At 34.9% G+C, this 23,956-nt stretch overlaps 1 protein-coding gene across 7 annotated transcripts in view; it reads left to right on the forward strand.

Moving 5' to 3' along the window:
- Nucleotides 1-23,956, forward strand: part of CNTN5 (contactin 5) — a 618,340-nt gene that overhangs the window by 477,986 nt on the left and 116,398 nt on the right. For 6 of the 7 annotated variants that reach the window (XM_039385365.1, XM_039385366.1, XM_039385380.1 and 3 more), the window contains 4 exons: nucleotides 9,841-10,022; nucleotides 16,978-17,147; nucleotides 18,937-19,066; nucleotides 21,191-21,341. In XM_039385365.1, coding sequence (XP_039241299.1) covers nucleotides 9,841-10,022; nucleotides 16,978-17,147; nucleotides 18,937-19,066; nucleotides 21,191-21,341 — 633 coding nt within the window. The remainder of the gene's footprint in view (nucleotides 1-9,840; nucleotides 10,023-16,977; nucleotides 17,148-18,936; nucleotides 19,067-21,190; nucleotides 21,342-23,956) is intronic. The other variant, XM_039385374.1, reaches the window with a different exon arrangement.

Genomic DNA, 23,956 nt, shown 5'->3' on the forward strand with positions numbered 1-23,956 from the left:
TTTGTTTTGAAGAGATTTATAGTTCAGTTTTAACCATTCGTCCCATCTGTAATATGTCTTGCAAGAACACAGCTGATAGTCCACTTTAAAATCTTGCTTTCTAAATGAAATAAAATAAAAATAAGGTGAAGCTATATATATTTAGGTCACACAAGTTAGTGAAATTTAGTGACTTTTGATCTAAGAAATGTTCTAAAATGTTCTATTGAAACAGTGAACTCTGAATCAATGCTAATTAATAAATATCTCAAAGTTTTAAATCCATGAAATATGGCATTTTGCTTTATCTTCTTTACTTGATTTTCTTTTAACAGACTTTTCTAATTGTTCTTCAAGCTTTCATTAAAAATGCCATTATTTTTTTATGCCACTATCAATATTTTCATTACAGACTATATACATGTTGTGGATGTCCTATCCCTGGAAGTGTTCAAGGCCAGGTTGGATGGGGCTCTGAGCAGCCTGGTCTACTAAAAAATGTCCCTGCCCATGACAGTGGGGCTGGAACTAGATGATCTTTAAAATACCTTCTGACCCAAACTATTCTATTAATTTATGTAGAGAGAGCTTACTAAATATTTTTCAATGTGCAGAAATAAAAGCAAAGTGTTTGAATAAGTGAATATAATATCTAAGCAAAGATCAAGAGTGGCCAAATAAAAAATATTTATGGTCTGGTGAAGGGTATTTGACTGTAACTGCTGTGAATCACTTGAAGTTTCTGAAGAAGTTATTTTTGCTGATGTGGCACATTAAGCCAATGACACAGGTTAATGACTATGAAGAAGGTTTCTAGATATTGCAAATCTTTGTGAAGGTTTAAGAAAATAGACTTTGCAAGGCCATGGGTTAAAGGGTTGTTTCAGTGAGGTCTGGTCAGTGTTTGGCAGAAAATATAACAATGAAGGTAATAATTTCAGAAAAGAAGGAAGGTTAAAGGCGCCTAGCAAGTGTGTCTTTAGTCAGAGGCTTCATAGTACCTCATTCCTTTCTTTTCTTCCTCTGCCCTATAGCTATATGTGATTTTTGCCAAGAACACAAAAGTCACAAACAGTAACCCTATAGTGAGTCACAGACCCAGGTTTGAAACTTCTCTGCCTAACACATGAAGTTATCCACCTGATCTCTCCACACAGGTGAATAGAAGTTTCCAGCATTACATCATATTGTTTCCTAACTCCAAAGGACAAAACTTTCCCCCCTCTGCTCTTCAAATCTGTAAAATATGGCTTTTTACTTTCAGACTACCAGTTAAAGCCATGCCCCATGTCTTTCATATATTTTTCTCTAACTTTTATCCTTTTGTTAAACTGATCTTGGCAAATCAATTATTACTTATTTTATACTGGTCTAGATGCTTCAGAACTGGTATCGATGTGCTGGCTGTAGATGCCATGATTCTTCCTGGCTTCAGACCTGGCAGGAGGCAGAAAACCAGATAAAAACTACCTGTAATGTGATCTTTTCCTGGTAATCTAGTGTCAAAAAAGGTCTTATGAGGATTTCTATTCTGAGATCAAGTTCTTTTCTAACCTAAAATCTCCTTAATACCAGCATGAATCTGCGTCTTACTTCAGCCCTGGTGTTATGCCAAAGAGCAGCAGAGCCAATGCACTGGCGACACTTTAAAATCAACTTAAAGTTAACCTCTGCTAACTGCACTGTGCTGAATCCCAGGGGCATTGAGATGAGTGAGCGGTCAAGGTGCCAAGCAGCAGATGAGTATTACTGGGTACAAACATGGGAATATAGTACAAATTTCACTGTAAAAAAAAACAAAATCAAAAAACAACCCAAACAAAAACAAACAAATAAACAAAACAAAAACAAAACAAACAAACAAACAAAAACCAAAACCAAAAACCACTAACATCTGTGATATAAATCAGGCTTCACTGTTTTTTAAGGCCAAGTATGACAGTTCTGTTGACCATTTATTTCACGTATTTGGGATATATCAACAGATCTTTACTTTTCTCTCTGAGTATAAGCTGTCATTTCCTTGGGGAACTGTGTGAAACTTCTCAGGGAGTGAGTGCCTCTGCTGAGGATACAGATCACAGAATGTCCATTCATCTCTGGAAGTGCTCCTTTCTAGGTATTGTCTTTCAGAAATGGTTAAGCTCCCTGTACTTTTCTATGAACACAAAGTAATTCTTTCCTTTTCCCACAAAGGTGACACATAGAAACACCTTTGATATTAAAGATAACCTGATTCTACATTCAGAGCACATTAACAGTTCTCCTTCCCGATGAATCCTGGGACAGTAACACTATAACACTGTTATCCCCTACGGAGGAACTGATGGTCAAAACAAAGCATGAAAGGACATGATAAATCACTGCATTGATAAATGACAGTTGGATGTTTAAGGAATTCTAACCAGATTTAGTATATAATTTGCAGGCAAAGAGAAAGCTAATTTTGACTTGTCTTTTAACTGTGTTATGGTACTCACAATTTAATGATATATCAAGGTCCCTACCTTACATTAAATAAAGCAAATTATTCTAGATGCTGCACATCCCATTCATTGCTGGAACTAGGATTCAAATATTAAGTCCTATGGGGAGAGGCTGAGGGAGCTGGGGTTGTTTAGCCTGGAGAAGAGGAGGCTCAGAGGTGACCTCATCACCGTCTATAACTACCTGAAGGGAAGTTCTAGCCAGGTGGGGGTTGGTCTCTTCTCTCAGGCACTCAGTAATAGGACAAGGGGGCACGGGCTTAAGCTCCGCCAGGGGAAATTTAAGTTGGATATCAGGAGAAAATTCTTTACAGAGAGAGTAATCAGGCATTGGAAGGGGCTGCCCAGAGAGGTGGTGGATTCACCATCCCTGGAGATTTTTAAACGCAGATTGGACGTGGCACTGAGTGCCATGATGTAGTAAATGGACTGGATTTGGACCAAGGGTTGGACTTGATGATCTCGGAGGTCTTTTCCAACCCAATCGATTCTATGATTCTATGATTCTATGATTCCTACATATAGAAGAATTACTGCAGGAGCAAGGCATGCTAGCCTTCAAGCTTAGCATTTTCAAGCCTTAAGCAAATTCACAGTGTAAAAGTCCACAGGTAGCAATTTTCCTCTACCCTCAAAACCAAGTCTTATCATGGTGTCCTATTTTTCATCTACAGGTCACAGAGACAAAAATTTTCTGTTTTTTTTTTTTAAACAAGGAATAATGGAAACCATGCCATAGAGTATTAATCTGTTATAATTATTTGCCCAAAATGAAACTGCAGGATAGATACAAAAACTGATACAGAAATACATGTTTCTAAGTTCCACAGGTCAAAAAATCAACTTGCCCCATATCCCTTCACACCACTTCTCACCGTAGGAAAAATATTTTTTAATCCTGTCAGATGCCAAACCTGAAAGCTGTGGAAGCTACTCCTAAAGCTTACTGATAACAAAACGGTCCCAAGAGGGAAATGAAAAGTCTCAGCAGAACATCATTTTCAGTGTTATATGTAGGGATGCCCTTTCCCCTTGAGATAAGATTGTGGTGAGAGGAAAGAAGCTTTTTAAACATGAATATAGCATCTTTGAGCTGACTTTGTTTATATAAGACTCAAATAGATTCAAATACGTGTTTTCTTTGATAACACATATTGTTTATGTCAAATAAATGTTTCTAAGACTTTCATGAATCTAAAGTTCATTTTTAGCTCATGCTGAATAAGTATTTATGTCAAAAGGTTCTAAAACAGGATAGGATTTTGTTCCTGTTTTTCAGGCTGGGTTGATTTCTGCCTTCCTTTAAGTGAACTAGTTCTTGCATAGACTTTATACTCCTGTTACAAATATTGAAATAATTTATAGTAATATAATAAAGAATGTATAAAAGACTCTTTAGTGAATCTCAAGTAGCACTCCCAGGCCTCATTCTGCCTCGCTCTAACTAAATGCTTTGTATTTGCATTTAAAAAATTTTATTTGATTGCTTTTACCATAAGGCACAAGGAAAGTGGGGAAAAAACCCTACCAAACTTCAATTCCTCACCAGTAAAATGTATTCTCGAAGCAGCAATATTATCAATCTCTTTCCTTTCTCTCTCAGGACTATCAAAGAAAACTTGTAAACATTGCTGAAAACTGTGTTCAGTAATTTACACAGCCTTGCTTTCTGTTTAGAGATAAAGAATCTTTTTTTCTTTTTTTGCATAGGCTTTGTATAGGCTTTCTCTCTGGGTCAGAGTCTGAGAGGATCACAAGGAAACAAATTCTAGCAATTGTCAATAGTAGGTCCCCAGAGTTACTACTGCAACTTTCTCTTCAAGAAAGAGAAATTTCAGAAATTTCTCTTCTCTGTCTTCCCACAAAGAAATAAATGCTTATAATCTAAGGCACAAGAGCCTTAAATCCAGCCCTTCTGGTCACTGTCTTTAAACTCTGTGGCTGATCAGGAGCTTCAAAGCCATCTTGCACACCCCAAGCAAGCTGGATTTATGTTTACATTTACATCATGATTGATGGTAGGGCTGTTGTTTCTAGAATTTCTGGACTCATTGTAACTAGTCTTCTGGAACAGATTTGTAAACATACACTGGCTGTATCTGTACAACAGAGTTAGGAAATCCTAGATCAATGTACCAGCTACAGAAATTCTGCCTGGACAAAGTTTGGAACAGAGAAAAACGACAAGAGAAAGTTCAGTTATAAAAATAGTTTTAACACAAGGCAAGCTAACACAGTTGTACTGTGGCCCTGAGGATCTGTATGAACACCTGCCAAAAATATGTCATCATTTCAGGCAAATTTTCTGCTTCAAAATATTTTTCTCCTCTAACTTAAATTGTGGATTCTTCCTGTATTATCCCCTATACAAACACAGGAGATGTCATAAGTTGCTTAGGATTCTCTTCTTAACAGCTTTGATTAAGTCACAGGCTGATGATAATTTACCAGTTGTTATGTCTTTAATACTTTTTAGAAGAATGTCCACTTATTTCAGAATGCCCATGGCCAGCAAACTGAGGTAGGGTATGATATAGAGACTAGAAAAAGTGGCTATGGATGGCTGAGATAAAAACAAAGCTTACTTCCATCCTTTTTTTAACAGTCATGATACCTCAACATCTCCTTAATTCTACAACATAAGTAGCATCTGCAATACTATGATGACAAAAATATAATATGGAATTTTGCAATATGGACAACAGAGAATATAGAGGAGGAGATGTTCAGCTCTTTTGAATTAAATTTTTCACATCTAGCTGTGCTGTTGTGATTTCATTAAGAACAAATGCCATTATCTAACTGTTAAACACAGACACAAAAGGTTGTGGAATACCTTTTCTGCTTTACTCACTATTTGTGAAACCAATACCTTGCCTATTATGGTTGTTTTGTTCTCTTGTTTGATCACACCTTAATCAGATGACTCGTGTTCATGATTCACTTGGATTTAAGAATTTGGAATCTTTTTTTAAATCACCAAATGTGTCAGTTATGTTATCTAACTTTAGCTATTGAACAGCTAAGTTTCAAAACTAAGCCAACAGTTTAGGCTCTGATCAACCAGTAAAGAGAAGCTCTGGAGTACCATTCAGCACTGTCCCTGCTCTGTGCCACAAAGAACAGCAGTGGTTGCAAAGCACATCCACATTAGTATATGACACTTATACGTATATATCAGACGTTTTTAGTACAGTCATGGATGTGTGTTGAAGTGACTTGTAGACCTGGACTTGTTCCTGCACTCAGGTTTCAAACTCATCACCATTTCATTCTATTCTCTTTCAATTCTTAAGTCACCATACTCACTGCTGCTATATTTTATGAGTACTCACTATCTTTTAATAACCAAATGAAAGGAAAAGTGATTGTCCTACCTCCTAAAACTCTTCATCTGATCAGAGCAGATTTATATGGGATATTTTAAAGGTAGAATCACATGAATGGTTGATGGGTATTTCTGGAAAGCATCAGATGGAGAGAATTTCATTATAATCCTCAACATTTTAATCCTACATAATTATCCTGTGAAAATTAGAAGGTATTTAACACAGTTGCAAGACTAGGGGGCATAAGAAAAAAAAAGGGTTTTTTTATGTAGTGGTCATGTAGTGGTTTTCAAGATATATTATGATGTGAACCTGTGGGTTTGAAGGACAGCAATGCATGGTAAAGAGAAATAGTGTGGAGAGGAATTGAAAGTGTGGAGAGGAATAGAAGATAAAATATTTCAAAAATCACATCAATCATCACCAACAGAATACAGGAAAAGTAATCTATGTATTCTTATTTATGTTATTATTGAAAAGCTAGGAACTCAGATTCATGGCAAAGGTATTTTAAAATTCAGACATTACTCTATTTCCGCCTCACGCCTTACCCAAAATAAACATATGCTATAGATATGTAATGACATATTTTCTCATATGAAATTGAAAGGAAAAAGAATTGCTTCCTATAATTTTTTGAAAACATTTTTATTTCTATATTTTATTTAAACCTGTGAAGAATTCCCAAGAAATTCAACAACACTGTCCCAAGTAATAAACCACTGAACATTGACTCCTATAATATCTCCCAAGTGTAAATGTAAAATTATAACTCATATTTTCTTCAAATTCAAACTGTACAAACCCATAGTAATGTCTGTTGGAGTCACCAAGAACCCTTTAGAATTTTTATTTCATTTTAGATTAATGAGAAGTTTAATGATGGTATTTCTGAAATCAAGTAGGGTTTTTGTCTTGGTAGTGCTAAGATTTACCCATAGTATTCAGCAGATTTTTTTCCCAAAACTGAGGAGAAATCTTATCTTTCAACTCAATTGAAACTCAAATCAAGTTGCTCATAGGAGCTGAATGTGAACAGGGTTATAGTAAACAAGGAAACTGTATTCCCATAAAAGTCTGCTGAGACCAAAATAAAAATGGATTATAATGCTTATAAGATTCAACAGTTATGAATATGACATTAAACTCATATTAATGATAGAGGTACTTTTGCAATCACTCCATTTTTTAAAAAGCTGTGGATCATTTGAAAAGATGAAAAATGTGCATATATCAGCTCTTATAGTGGATTTTGAGTTTCCTAGAACAGACACACAATCTTATTCTTTTACCTACTCACTGATATATTTTATTTCCTTCTCACAGAAGTCACAGAGGAGAAATAAGTATAGATATAGATATGTGTTTATTTCAGATGTAAAATTCATGCTTTGCTTGTAAGTTATGCAAGGAAAATAGACTTCATTAAACAGAACTACAAGTTGTCCACGAACACCAATTTGTAATATGGGAGTACTTTCCTTTGAAATCATTAAATCTGCACAGCTAAGGTAACTTTATCTCCTTGAAAAATTCCACTTATTATCTCATACTGGTGAAGACATCAGTGAGTTGTTTAAAATATGTTTCCTAATGACCCAAACAACAAGTTTCCTCTGTGATGTTCATGTTACACAAATTTAGTTGCTGCAGGAAACACATAAGCAAATTTCAAAAAATTAGTTAAATGCAATTTAAAGGAAATTTTCTAAAAACATGAATTTCAAAATAATCTCATACCAGTTAAATGAGACAATTTTCATGGTTTACAATCTCTTCACTCTTTCTCAGACATACACACTACCAAAAAAATTCTTTTTACTAGTCCTATTCAGCAGAACCAGTTTTCTTCCATGACAGTAGAGTAAAAGCACTATTGTCACGGATTTTACCGGAAGCAGGGCTGAAGGCCAAATAACTAGCAACAGGCAACAAGCAATAAGCACCCTTATGGTGCCAAATAAAGTGTATCTGCACATCTATTTTGCACTGTATCAACATGAAGTGTTTCTACTGTGGACCTATGTTGAAATCTTTGTCTGGTCAGAGTGATTGTTTTGCAACCAGCAACCATGACACAATTATATTCCACACAGAAAGAGGATAAGATAAGGAGTTAGCTCTTTAAGCTGAATGCAAAACAAAAGACTTACAAAATCTCCAGGAAGTCATTCAAGAAAGAGTATAAATTTGAATATCAAAGTGAAGCATGCAATTAGAAATAAACTATGAGAGCTATTGAATGGGAAAAAAAGAAACTAATGTTGTTGTTTGTACTACATCTAATATATACAAATAGCTATTAAGTATAGCAAATCAAAATATGTAGCTAAGGACATGAAAGGAATATCATAACTGGTGGGCTAAGACAAAGTTTTATTAGTGCATCGAAACCAAAAATATCTTATTTATCCTTTGTATTTAGAATTGAACCTCTTGAAGTACTTCAGTCAGATAAGAATGGGAAGTTCTTTTAATCTTCTAATTGAAAGCATGTAAAATAACTTCTAATAGGAAGGAAACTTTATAAATTAGAACTATACAAGCTGCAGAAAAGAGTCCTCAAACCAAACCTACAGGACACCAAAATTTGAAATCAGTCATCAAGAAAATAATTTAGAGTTAAAAAATTAGAAAGCTACCAAGCTCTTATGGTGATAGAGTAGAGAAAAAAGAAAGAGAATATATGATCTACACCCCTCATATGATCCACAAACATCTATAAAAAGAAAAATATATACATAATTGGGGAGCTGAAGAAAAAGAGATCAGTCGGTTTTGTTTAGTAAGGAAAAAGAAAAAATTATTTGATTTTCATACGTGTATTTCTTCTGCGGGGGACAGTGTAAAGAATCATTTTGCAAGAATAGAGAGCTATTGTAAGGACCATGTCTCAGAGATGAATACACACACACTCGCAACAAAGTACGTTTTGTCAGGTTAAGTAATCAGCGCAGTGAACTTATATAGGAAGTAATGATTGTCTCTGTCTGGTATATTCAATACATTCCATATGGGACTATATGTTGGCTTTGTGAAGGTAACTGATAATAGGCTCAATGAAATTCAGTGCTATGTGACATTCAGGACAGAAAACGAGAGAAATATTCTGACATCCAAACACCAGTCTGGGACTTTTCTGAATCTCTATAAAGTACTAGGATTTGGAACATCTTGTCTGCAAGTTTGAGTACAACTCCAGTAACTCACAAGTGGAAGTTAGCAAATCATGGCAGTCATTCATAGCAGTTTTGAATTTGAATCTATATTATGAAGTACTTTTCCCCCTCTGTCTGTACCAAAAAAAGCCCAATAGGTGCACAACTGGGTTAAAAAGAAAGTTTTATGAGTGCAAACACTATTTAATCAATTTCTTCCCTGAGTATGAATGTAAATGACCAGTTTCCGTGTAGACCTGTGCGGAACAACAAGCTGCGGTGAAAAGCCCTTTTGCTCCCACAAGCAAGCATGTAATGCTATGAGCCAGAAACAGTAGGGCCATTAATACATTCTTCTTACACAACCAATTTTGGAACTTGAAGAATATTGTAATAAAACAGGTCTCCAAACCTTTGGTCACTTTAATTCACCCAAGAAAGTGTGGTATTGAAATCTCCCACCTAGATGGACATTATCACTGAACCATCTTCTGAACTGAAGTTTCATTGCAGGAAAATTGGGACGTGTTGGAATTTCCTAAATTCAGCCAGGTTTTGAAGTTGTTATTTTCTTTGGCCTACGGAGGGGAAGTGTTCAGAAGTAAAGCATAAAGTGCTAAAGAAATTCTAGAGAGAGTATTTTAAGTGATTTACTTGATCTCAATAAAAATTTAGTCTCCCTTGTGGATGAAATAGACACATCTCATGTAGCAAGCCATTTATTAAGGATTCCCTATAGAAAACTCAGGTATATTAACCATTATATGAACCTTAATTGTGGTTATATTTTATTGCTACTTAGATTATTAAGTGTTTAAACTACCAGATAACAGAATATATATTCTGAATATGGAAGAGTACTAACAGTAATTTTGCTTAATATTTCAGCCCTGTTCCAATAATCTCTTGGAGGAAAGTTAATGGTCATAATCCAAGTAAAGCCCGCCTGAGAAAATCCCAAGCTGTGCTTGAAATACCTAATGTGCAGCTAGAGGATGCAGGAATGTACGAATGTAAAGCTGAAAATTCTCGTGGAAGAAATGTCTTCAGAGGACAACTACAAGTGTACAGTAAGTATAACTGCACATAATATTATGCACCATTGCTTTGTCCACACTTAAGGCTTTAACTACGCATGAAGCATTCCAAGGTCCAGTAGAAACAAGATACCTTGATATCAGGTATCAATATACCAAAAATGGTATTAAATAAAGCTATGTATTTTTATTCCTTAGTATTGCAATAAAGTCTGAAATATATAAATAACATTGATTCCCTTTAAGAACTGACTTAAATAAAAATTTATATTTGATGACTATAGATTTTTTTAGAGTATATATATAATTTTAAAAGTCTATTTCTTTTACTCCTGATATAATAATGATATGCAACCTAAACATGATGCATCTGCGAGAAAAAAAAGTTAGAAATGTCTTAGGATTTTTATCACACTTTTATTAACATTTCACCTCTGTTATATTTGGGTGTTGAGTTTTGTCAAGTTCATTACGTAGGGATCTCCATAGGGATGGAGAAGTGTTTCTTTTTTGTAGAAAATTCTCAATCTAGGCATGCACAATTTACAAAAGTTTTGATTTCAGAAAGTGCTCATCATTTTTTCTCTCAGATTGATCTTTCTAAAAATTTTTTGAGTGAGCATAAAAAAAATTGAGTCATGGATCACATTGAAAAGAAAAAAAACAAAACCAAAATTAAAAATATTTAATAAACCCCATGAATTTTATGTAATATTGTTGTTGCATCCTAGAGTCTAGAAACAAAAGCCTGCATAAGACATGCCATGAATACTTAAAAGTCAAAGTTTTGCATATATCAAATGTAAGCTTGAGTCTCACCTACTTCTTTTCAACTAAAGCTATACTAATTTCTATCATTCCACAAATGGTATAACCTTAAACACTTAGCAGGAACAGTCTTCTTCAGGAGGTCATGCAACAAATCTTTCAGATTAAATTGTTTTCTGTCTTCAGATGTCACAGTCAGTGGAATTCTAATCACTGAAGTTTAGATAGGTCCTCAAGTTAATAGATATCTCTAAGAAGGAGTTTCTCCCGTTAATCAATTTTATTTCTCTTTACTTGATTTCAGCCCATGTCTCCTAATGCTTTCTCCCCATCACTAGCTATACAGCTTTCTCTGTCTTTGCTACACACTTTCATCAGATAACTGTAGACTGACATCATATATTTAGTTTATTTTCCACACATGTCAATATTTCCAGGTCCATAATCTATTTTTCTGTCTCTTCCAGCTTTCCAATGCCTTTATCTTAACTCTCTTGATTTTAGTGAGTATCAGTATATCTGTGGATGATGTTTCTTTTCTTGCTTTTCATTCTCGCCCCTCTAGAGCCCAGGGCAGGTTTTTGTCTTCAATTTCCTGTTGTATATGCTGGAAAAATCATGTGGTGGTTAAGATGATAATTTGCACATTTCATTTCAGACTTGTCATCTAAACTGCACTTGCAACAAAGTTTTTATAAGACTTTTACTGAAAACAGCAGTCAAAGCCCAGGGCCTACTCTGAGCCTCCTACTGTGCCAATACATCAGTGATATTTCTTTGGTATTACAAATTCTTACTATAATTCACTTCCATGAAAGTATAGCACCTCCTGCAACAAACCTGAGGGCCAGGGACATTTAGCAGCTGGTCTTTTTCTACAACATTTCTTAAAATGTCTGAAAAAAACAAACATCTGAGTGATAAGGTATATCCCAGCTCATACACTTCCAGCTGTTTTCTAGAGCTGTGGAAGTACTAGATGCCAAAGCAGCTCATAAAGGTGTTAGAATTATCTCTGCTTCTCTTCTTCAGAGTTAAAGGAATATAAAAGGTCCTCTTCAACAGAGAAATAAAAATGCTGTAAAATGAAACTATTTCTACAAGATCACTGTGCAGATCTGTAACATTGATGTAATGTTCTACACAACTCTTCCTCTCTCATTAGGTTTTTGCTTTGAGTAGAAATAAAGGTGGTACTCAGATACATGGAATACATTTTCAAAGTCAGTTTTGTTCTACTTTTCCAGAGAGAAATATGAAATTTCACTGTTGTCTAAATTATATTTTTAGTGTCACTGCCTTTATGAATACGCCAATTTTTACTCATTGGTATTTTCTGCAATAATATTAGAACAACTTCTTTAACATTAGAAGAAGGGAGTCCACTTCAGACTGCCTTGTTCCTCTGATTAAGAGATATGAGATTAGTATGTTATCAAGTTTCACCTATCTGCATTAGAAGGGAACGAAGTCAGAGCAGGTTACAGAGGGCTTCCAGATGGAGAACACTGGCAGTGACCTCCAGTAGATCAGGACAAGAAGTACAAACTTTTACTAGACCCTGAGAGTGCCTTTCCTTGGCCTTGACATAAAATACTCCCATAGAACCATTCACAGTCTCCAATGCTCCTGCAGACAGCATTAGCGTCTCACTGGCCTACAAAGCTTGACAACTGCTTTCAGGGTATAAAAGAATTTGTGTGAGAAGGTTTTTAGAAGCGCAAAGTTTAGCAAAGTGTTAATTTACAAAATTCTCACCTTCTTTTCCTAACAGGTGATTTGGCAGAATTTGGGGGATTATTTGAATCGGCATTTCCTGCTGTGCCTTTTGTTCATAACAACAGTCAACGTGAATTATTTACCTTTCAGCTCACTGTCTTTTCACTAACATCTTATTCCTCCAGGTGACAACAATTATTTTGGCTCGAAATTCAGATGTAGGCAGTTATTCCTTACCAGAGGTTTCTTGTAAAATTTCAGAGCAGTCTGTAGGACCAGCTGTGTCATACTGCACTCTCACAATTTACATATCTCTGTAGGAACTCACTCACTGTCTGTTTGAATCTTCTTCATTTTGTCAGTTGCATCTGATCTGGGTCACCACAGAGTATTTTGAAGAAAGCCCAGGACACCCAGTCTGCCTGTCTAGTCACATTTAATCACAAACTAGTGATTTTTCATTTCTTACCTGATACTGCAATCCAGATATACCATGACTGCCTGATACAGCTGACACTTTAGATGTTGTTCAGAAAGCAGTGGTTTGAATGCTCACAATTTCATATTATTGTAGTCTCAGCACTTAGTGGAAATTCAGCTGTAGGCATTAAAAACATAATTTTTAAAATACCAGACACCCTCATATGCATTGAAATCTATTTTGGGAGGTGTGATTTTCCCCCAAGTGATCTGCTCATCCTGTAAGTTTCCATGAAATTTTATTTAAGCTCAAATTGATTAACAGGGGAGAGTACAAAAATTAAAATGCTGGTGGATAATTTTGCCATTAACCTTTTTGTCCCTCCACAAATCCTGACTAACAGCATTTCCCCAATAGTAAGCACTAGTCTGTGCAATTCCTGTTCCTCTCTCACTCTGAGCCTCTTTGGTTTTCTTCTGTGTTACCTATTCACTACTACCAGGCTCAGCAGGGGATAGTGATGTGAAGCAGATTTCAAAACCACTTTTTTGGCTGTTTTTCTTTTGGCTGGATCAGTTCCCTCACCCTGCTCACAGTAGCACCCCATGACCAGCATATGAGATTTGCCATAGCACAGGAGTGAAACAAGCAGCTGAGAGCAGGAAGATTCTGTAATGAAGTGTAACAGACCATACTGATTTTAAAAAACATTTTATTACTTCCTTATAAAAACTGTATGGAAAAAAAACAAAGTCCACTTCAGGTTAGACCCATACAGTAAAACTAGCTAGAAAAGAGGGTTTTTGGTTTGAAATTGTACATTCAGTTTAAATGTGCTATCTTGTCTTTCTTACTTATCTTTCTCACTATTCTTCTCCTACTTTATTCTTTCCAATTATTGTCATATACAGGAAAATAATTTTTTCACTCCAAACTCTGTACTCATTCACATTTTAGGACATTATTTAAAGTCATTTCTCTATGTATAATTTTGTCCTTAATTTTTTCTCAGTCAAAAAGTTGCTTAAAAATTTGAGAAAGTAGTTTGAATTTTCTGTACTTTAATTTCGTTTTGCACAGAGGATACAAAAATTGGCCTGTAAGCTTCCAGATTTATTGTCAATTTATGTTTGTAAAATGTTTTGACATCCTTGAATAAACAGGTGCAGAAATGCAGCATAAAATAAATCAAGGATTGGACAGTGATTTTAGAATCTCAGAAGCACTGTATAAAACTCTGGCACAATACCCATAAAGACTACTGAGCAATAAAACACATCCTTCTCTTCTTACAGTTACCACAAAACTCTTCACTGGACAGATAAAAACCAGGCAGACACCTGTTTTTCCCCTGGATGAATGTTGCATTTTTAAGAAGGAAAAAAGGACTTGTTACTTTTGAAATCTGTTTAAATACTTCTTAGAATTTATATTTTGTAATTAAAATAAAGTCTGATCATAGAATGAAGTTTTCTTTGCATGCATGTGTATCATGGTGATGTTACCACATTTTTGCTAAAAAAACCCAAACCTAGTACCTTGAATCAAAGGTTGCACATCCAGTTAAATGTTTCAATTTTTAAAGTATTAATAGGATTTTAGAGCAAGTGTTATGATTTGATAGAGTCACTCTTGCTAATGAGCAGAGAGGGAATTCTGTGTGAAAAAGTAAGGAGTACACAGAGAGAGAAACAGAAGCCAAAATGTGATGAAAGTATTTCCCTTAATCATGCATTTAACTCTATTCCAGCTACGTCTACCTATTTTTTTGCTACCTTCTTCTCAGAAGGGTAGGAATGTGAGTGATTGTCTTCACTGATGGCAAGTTCAACAGCTTGAAAAATATTACTCCAAAGGCCATTTAGGCTATGAGGAGAAAATTTAGGGTAGAAATACCCCAACTAAAGAAAAAAGGATTGTTCTTACCAATCAGTCATATTGCTGTGGTTTGCCAGTTTGTCTTTTCAGAAGAAAACCTGTGCCATGACTGTGTTACCAAGACAGCCACAGAAAAAGGGTAGGGAATGGCAGTTCTGAAAAGGACACCCCTGCAGCCAGGCTCGGGGAAACAATTTTGTTTTGGTGTAAAAATGTTTATCTTCTAATTCTGGATGCTCTGGTTCATGATGAGCTCAAAGTCAACTAGGAAAAATGGGACTAGATATACTTTGGATTAAAGAGTAGAATTCACAGAACAGTATAATAATAAAAATAATTAAATATAAATAAAATCAGTTTAGCACCTCTTTGAAACTGCATGATTTTATGGTACCACTGGCTGTCTTTTATAACTTTTTAGTTACACATTAACTGCCTCATCTTCCAGAATCATAATAATGTACTCGTTTTCAAAGGAAACAATTGCTTCTCAGCATGATTCCTTCATGCATACTTTAGCACTCAAAAAGAGAACAACATCGACTATACAATGCAATTGAATTATATTTTTAGGACAATTAGTCGACACCAAATAAGCAAGGACTCATGCAAGTTGTTTCTTTCTGAGGATTTTTGTGGAACCCTTTGTTATGACTTAAAAAAGTGATTCAGCACAGTGAAGCAAATGTGGAGAATTTCATGCATTGCCTTGACTGTAATAAGAAGAATAAGGACACAGAGGTTTTTAGTTTTCATTTTGGGAGTGAGGTTGAGTCAATCTCCCTCTTTTTCCTCTACCAAAAAGGAAATGAGCAATTCTTCTTCTGATATGTTTCCAGCTTCTGACAACTGTCTGGTCGGGGACTCTTGACGCAGATTATTCCCTGCTTAGGAATGATAGACACCTCATTCACTTTCTTTATCATCCATGCACGAGACGTAAGCTACAAGCAGTTAGTCACCTGTCATGCCTTTTCTTGTCTTCTCACGTCTTTGATTGGTGGCCTGTCAAATGCCAGCTAGATTCAAAGATTTATTTTTAAACTCGATTCCCATGTTTAAGTGCATCATCAATTATCTGTCGTTTGAAGTGGAGACTTTGTTGTGACAGATCTGGACTTCTATTCATACCAAGCAGAAGAATTTTACATCCCTCTTGTAATGAAGACCTTTTAGCTACTTATTCTTTGCAATTTGGAAAAAAAACCCAAACAATGACAATAAAAAAAAAACCTGAACAAAACCAATAGAACATTTATTATCATTATGTTAATTAATTTCATCTATCATCATGTGTACCACACAAAATGATATGGCTACAATGTCAAAACCCAAAAGCTGGCTTTTAAGTACACATTTTTATTCTGCATATGAATACTCAGTTCCTCACTGAATCATATAATGTTTTCCAAATTATAAATCCTATGTATAACTCTCTGATTGACTGCTGTATTAAAGATCTACTTCTCTGTAAAAAATATTCCTCACTTTTCAGTGGATAATTTATTGAAATTTAGGTACTACTGGTCACATGTACACCTATCAACTGTCTGCCTTTAAAAAAAAGACTGTTTTGAGATTGACATACTGTGTAATTTATGTTCCTGATGAATGGTGGAAATCTCATGGGTTCTGTGCTTAAAAACATTAAAATCATTTTCTCCCTTGAAATGTGAACTTAAGACACTTTAACAAAAATACGTGCAAGTACCTTACCAAATTCTCAGTTATTTCTAGCTGAATAAATAATGATTTCCTAGTAAAATGAGAAAGCTACATGAAAGAGTCTATGACAACCCTTTTACCACAATATGAATAGCTTAGTTCTTGTAAATTACTAAATGTTCTATTGCGACTACCAAATATTTGTCTTAAATTCAGGAATAATGAATGTATTAATATACAGTACTGCAATTTAATCCATTAGACATTATTAAATCGGGCAGATTTCTATTCATGATCATGCTACTGCTCATTACTGGTGCCATTACCGCATTTCCTTTAAAGTTATGAAGTTTGGCTAACTTTATTACTGTCTCTTTTGGTTTGGGCTGTTTGTTTAAACGTGCTTTTCTTTGAGAGTAAGATAAGTTTCGTAAAGGCTAGTAATTTAACCTTTTTAATTGATTAGGTCTTCGTACATCAGCTAGAGACTTACCAGTTTGCATGCTTTGACTGTAACGTGCTATTTTTTTCTTTTAGCCTACCCACACTGGGTGGAGAAACTTAATGACACACAATTAGACAGTGGAGATCAGCTCCGATGGGAATGTAAAGCCACTGGAAAGCCAAGGCCCACGTATCGTTGGCTGAAAAATGGAATTCCTCTCTGGCCACAGGTACACTTGGACACTGGCGACAAGGAGTCACCAGTATGTTGTACGCTTCTCCTTTCGTTCTGATAAAGTCAGTTAAAGAAAGTACTGAAAAGTACTGTTTTCTGTGCTAGTTTCTTAGGTGTTAGTGTACAGTACAGACAGGTTTTCTATGCGTGTCCCTTCTGAACCATCTCAAGCAATGTAAAACTTCATTCATCAGTAGTAATTGTCTGTAGTTCAGAAATATTTGGAAGACAGGATCTACTGAGCTATGTCTGTACTATAGTGTACATCTAAACAATCTCCAATATGATTTTTTTTTTTTGTTTAGATAGTGGTATCATGTTATTTGTATCTATTTTTCTTTCTGTATAAAAAGATGGTAAAAACTCAGCTGTATTTGCTGAAACAGATTTCTTCATGTTTCTCTCAATGTTATGTTATGCTATGTTATGTTATTTACTATATTTTAAAAAAAATAATCATCCTTTTCAAGTCACTAGCAGGCTAATGTAAAAAGTACAATGACTATTACATTTTCAACTCCATTTATTCTCTGCAAGTTACAGAACTTTTTGTCAAGACCATTAAAATGGTCCATGTAAGACTCCTAGAATGTAAAATATTTAACTACAGTCAACTGATATATTTTAGAATTAGACATAAATAAAATTCTCTTTTTCTTTTAAATGACCACTCATGTCATGGTCTGCCTTTTATTTCACTTTATTCTTTTTCTCTCACTGAATCATCAAAGTGTCAGCCCACATCATGTGGGTTTTTTCTAACACCTTTCCATTTTTATAGTCTCAAATTATTTAAAGAGTTGTGTAAATTTATTTAATCTATTTCTGCAGATTAAAATAAAGCTGTTCAATTCTGTGAAAAAATATCTCCATTTGCAAATCAATTCACAGAATGGATTTATGAATATAAAAGATGTAATGTCTTTCTTTTCAGCCAATGTCACTTCTATCTGTGAACATCCACCAATTATGCAAACAATGAGAAAGGAAACATAAACACAGTTTTCCTTTGAAGCTGTGAGGCATTATTTAAATATCTCTACTTTTTAGCTCTCTGATTTTCCAAACCATTAGTTTCACCAGGCTCTGAAATTTCAAATTAAATTTCACTTTGAACTGGGTGGGGCTTACAACAACAGAGAGAATTTTTATCATAGCTTCCTCTGCATTTCCAAACAACTTATTCTTTATCGATTTTAACCTACAACAAACTTTATAGCGAAACCTAGAGTTGTTTTACAGCAATTCAAATTATTCATAATAGAGCTTCATGAGGGACACATTTCTAAAAGGAGCTATTAATGCTTCTGCTCTTCCAGTTGTGGTAATTTCACCTCTGAAATAAGAAATTTGAATTAATGATGAATGTGATTAGACCCTTTCTTACTCATGCAAGCAATCTTTCATATTTACTTATATGAAAATAATACCATGGCTGAAAACAAACATTTGCTAGAGATGTGAAGATCATCAGATATGTTACACCCACAACTGACTTCTTGCTTTATTAAAGTTCCCAGGATGCTTTTAAAAAGTATGTAAGGATAATAACAAACGTACAAGCAAACAGACAAAAGAAAACTTTGGAGATATTCAACTAATGCTGAAAAATATTTACCTTTAAATATTTATGGACTTTTTATTCTTATATTTCCTTATATTACAAGAAAAAAAGTAAACCCAAGGAAATTTGCTACTTAGTTTTATCTTAGGTCTTTTTTTGACCCTTTGTCTTAAATTAAGAGCACAGCAATTTTCCAGTGTCTTTTTGCTTTTATAGAATGATTTTTTAAACTTTTTTTTTAATTCTGTTACAGAGCAGGATTGAGATGGTTAATGGTGTTCTGATGATCCACGGTGTGAATCTCTCAGATGCTGGAATGTATCAGTGCTTAGCAGAAAATAAGTATGGCACCATTTATGCCAGTGCCGAGCTGAAAATTTTAGGTGAGTAAGGAAAAAAACAGACTGTTTCTTTTTCCTGCTTTGATTATTACATTTTTTCTTAGACTGTTATGATAAAGAGCAGCTTCTGCCGGTCCAAACAGCAGATCAGATAAAAGTGGTTCCTTTTTATTCTTGTTATTTATATGTGGGTCCTTTGTTGCCCCAGAGAGCAGAGGGCCTTCTGTTAGCTGAAAATTATCTTCAGTAAATAACTGACTCACTACATTTTGTACTATTTCTCATATAACACTATTTCAGTTCAAATAAATGGAAAAATATCCTTTACTCTCTCAAACATATGTTCAGGAAATGAAACTTAGAGAAAGTAAATATATTTAATCACTATTAAAATTAAATTATTGTGCCTACATTGGCCATTATTCAAAGGTAATTATGCATGATCTTAGTGTTAAAGCTATAAAAATTTCCCGTGAAGTTACCAAAACTGAACACTACAAATTACATACTTGGGTGAATATAATAAAGAAATACACTATATAATGTTACCTGGAAATACAGTAAAAATGTCATTATTCAAAAGCCAAAGTAGGCAATTAATGAAGAAAAACTTGAAGCATGTCTTTTCAACACTCTAGTTTTCCTTAAAGCAAACTCTGGTAACACGCAGTGGGACAATAATTCCATGGGATTAAGTGAGACAGAATTGTAATAGTCTTATCATCTTTATTAGAGTATGATGTAGATGGAAGACAGGTGTCTGTCAAAGTAATTCAATGGTCATATCGGAGGTTAGAGGTCTCTGCGCTGCTGAAACCTGGCAAATTTCAAAACCTACACCTCAGAATCATTCCTGTAAACTCCCAGTTAAATGAATAAGAAAGCTGAAGTTACTGAAATAATATACTAGGCTTCAGCTAAGATTTGGCTCTTTTGGAGAATAACCTATCTAATACATCTCCACTATTTTCTTGCTGGCCGACATTAGAATTTCACTGATAAGTCTTACAAATATTTCTTTATAACCATAAAGTGAAAAACCAAGATCAGTGATTGCTGCCTTTCCATCACTTGGTCATTTGTGATTCAGTTAGCAAAGAGATCCCTATAGGTTCTTTTGTTCTGTTTTTTTATATCTGCTATAAGCTAGATATACCTACTATGTTCGGTAATTACACACTTTCTTTGATATTCTTTAATATCAGAAATAACCACTGTATATTACTACAGTAAGATTTAGCCTTTCATTTTGTCCCTTGTGAAATTGTACCCCTGTTAAATTTTAACAATAATATTGTATTAAAAAGCAGTTATGTTTAATTTTCTATCTTACTAAAGGGACAAAAATAGAATAAATTGTCCATATAATTATCTGTTATGAGAATTAATCAAAATAATGGTAGGAAATTCCTACATATTTGAGGCAATAGAGTGTAATATGTTCCTATAAGTGTTGCTGAGATAGGGGGTTTTGTTTTGCAAAACTAATTTAAAAAAAGAAAAACCAGTGAGATTACTTGAGAACAACTGTCCTTTCATGGTATGAAATTACAGTAATTAGTGTAATTTTGTGATGCATTTATTAGTTTAGTTATTGTTTGTAAACAATGGGAATTCTTGAAAAGTGAAATACTAAGAACAAGACCCAGTTAAAAATCTTCTATTAAGTGCTCACTTTTCAATTCCCACTATTCAGACAAATATAAAAAGAGAGAGCAATAAAATTTCTCTAACAAAACTATTTGTGAGAATTAACTCTGGAGAGTACATTTTGGATAGTTGTGGAGTTTAATCTTCTTTTAATTTTGAACTATTTACTTCTAGTAGGTTTTTCATGAAATAGAAAAAAAATTGGAAAAAGTGTAGGTAAAACAACTGCATTATTTAACTTATAAAGCTGTTGGATTTCACAAGCAATCCTACTCTAATATGCTGATGTGAAAGACTTCTCATTAATCCATAATTGGATTAAGTTATAGACCTGCCATATAGTCCTGGTTGCTGATTTCAAATATTTTGTAAAATTTCATCTTTAGAATAATAATTTCCAAGAAACAGAGATTCTATCCCCAAACCCAAATCTATTATTCTCCCCTTCTATTAGAGCATAATGGAACAGGAAGCTGGGATTGTTTTCTGTACAGTTAATATACTTCTTTTTAACAGCGTCAGCTCCCACTTTCCCACAAAATCAAATGAGGAAAACAATAATTGTTACCAAAGGTCAAGAAGTTGTCATTGAGTGCAAGCCACAAGCCTCTCCAAAGCCAACTATCACCTGGAAGAAAGGAGACAAAGCATTAAGGGAGAGTAAGAGGTGAGAAGACTGTTCATTAAACCAAAATTGTGTTTGCATGTTGGATTCTGTGATGTGATATGAATGTGCAGCAAGTGACAAGAACATACATATGTTAGCATGGGTGTGACAATTATTTTTTCAAGCTGATTTGTTTGATAGTAGTGACTTTATTGTTTCTGCAATATTGAAATGAAAAATCTTGACATTGTTCAGAGATGCAGACATGAAAAGGTGTTACTATTTTGGGAGGTTTTGTCTCTATTCTCTGTTATTAATTTCAAAAGTCTTTAATTTATACTGTAGAGATACTACAAATTTAGTGTATGAGAATACCAAAGGCAAGGAGGCTGAAGTAGTCAGAACCACATAAAATATCGAATGCTCTTATTCATTTGAAATAATTTTAATAAGGCAGATTTGCAAGTTGATCACAATGGAAGTCTGTGTAAGAATAGTTTTAAAATGATTCAGAGAAGGAAAATGCAATGCCATTATAGGATTTAATTATATATGTAATTTTTGTACTCAGCAGCACATCTGTTTAACAGAATATGTTTGATTAAATAAGTTCCATCCAGCTCTGTAGAGTAAAAGTAGTTTAAGCACTGCAGGTTAAATGCCAGATGTAATTGCACTTTACAAGATTGCTTATCTGTACACTAGAATAGTTTTGCCACTCTGCACATGGTCTTTAAGTACAAAGAGCAATCCTGTCCTCTTTCTGGTAATGTCTGTGAATGAACCACTTAAACTGACTTGTGTGGCATTAGTTGGGAAGATAAAAACAAGGCCCTTTTTGTTCATTTGTGCAATACTAATGAGAGCAGCAGAGCGCATCCGTCCTCATTAGCTGCAAAAGCCATTCTATTCAGGTGTGCTGTATTTTCATCTCATGTGATATATATTGTTCTGAGAAGGAAAAATGGGTAAGTTCTCATACCATATTGACTTTCTGAAGAGGGGAGAGCAAAATAGCATTATATACAACATTTTACTAACAGATGTGAGTTGTATAGTTGTGCTGGTTTAAAGGTAAACCAGCAAGGGAAATGAACTCAACTCAAAGGAGAGATTATAAATCAGAATAACAATTCAATAAAATAATACAATAAATACGATTATACAGAGAAACAGTTGGTTTTAACACACAAAACACAAATGTATAACCCAGCACCCTGGGGCACGAAAAGAGTGGTGTTTGTTGGGGCCCCTGAGTCCAAAGTAAAAGGAGAGGAAAAAACCCGTTGGTGAGAGTGCTGTTGCAGTCTGGTCAAGAGTGGTGATTGCAGTCTGGTTGAAAAGTGGTGGTTGCAGTCCAGTCGAGAGTGGTGGTCTGCAGTTTGGTTGAGAGTGGTGGTCTGCAGTCTTCCTCTGGATCCCACGAGTGGTTCAAAAAGTCCCAAGACCCCAAGATTATATATCCTCCAGTTCAGGCAGGAATGCCCAGTACCTCCCTCAGGGCATGGAGTTCCACAATGGGTGTGAGGACAGGAGCCTCTCGCAGGCCTCTTAACACCTAGTTTATAGCCTGAGGGGTCAGGCTGCTCTGGGCAGATGGTGTAAATGGTCTATTGATAACAGTTTCTGGGAAATGGCATGGAAGGTTATAGAATACACAGTTTTGGGTTACACCCATACAGTGATGAACTGGTCCCAGCTGTTCTAACTAGGACAATAGTGTAAATTGATGATATGGCAGCATGACATTACAAAGAAGCTGAAAATATCAAATATTGTGACACTGAAGTCTCCATACTGTACCTACACCATTAACACTTCCCTGTATAATATTTTACTCTCATCTTCATGAAACTCACTATGGTTTCTCTGATCACCACATGTAAATCACATTTTAATCCAAGACCAGTAAAGCCTTTTGGTAGCTACTTCATGTCAGTCCAAACATAGACTAACTCTGAGGTTAAATCTTATAAAAACTAGCTCTGGAGCTACATTTTTGGTATTTGTATCTTTTGATACTTGCTTCTTTTGACAGAGGTTAGAACAGGAAATGATGAAACTAGGTTTGACTGTGACACAAACTTCCAACATCCCTATTCCTGCAGTAGACAATCACAGTGGTGTTTTTATTGATTACAAGTAGATAAAACCTTTTTTGTTCATTTTCTCTGAATTATAACAAAGAATTACAGAACAGCAGTGAGTGTCATGGAGCTCTGGATATCACCTGGTCCAACCCCCCAGTCAGAGCAGTGTCAGCTAGAACAGGTTGCTCGAGGTCATGTCTAGTCAGGTGTTTAGTATCTCCAAGGATGGAAATACTGTAGACTATCTGGGATGTTTGTTCCTATTACAGTTAATCACCCCTACGTTAAACAACAAAAAAAAGAAGTCTGGTTCAGTCTACTTACTTCCTCCCTTCAGTTGTGTGTATCAATTGATCAGTGTGTCAATCGGCTGGGACGCTCTGACCCATAATAAATATGGCCATATAATGAATTATTATCAATACTTCTTCCATGGCACACAAAATTCTCCATTCAGACCTGTCCCAAACCCACTTGCCCACCAAAATTAATAAAATGGAGATGTTGCTTACTTATACAAAACCTGCCCATTGTGTATTGTCATGTTGCAAAGTTACTTTCTGCTTGACATATTCTTCATTTACC

The sequence above is a fragment of the Pipra filicauda genome, unplaced genomic scaffold (genome assembly GCF_003945595.2).
Source record: "Pipra filicauda isolate LSUMZ 115617 unplaced genomic scaffold, ASM394559v2 scaffold117_size3949168_pilon, whole genome shotgun sequence".
Taxonomy (NCBI): Eukaryota; Metazoa; Chordata; class Aves; order Passeriformes; family Pipridae; genus Pipra; species Pipra filicauda.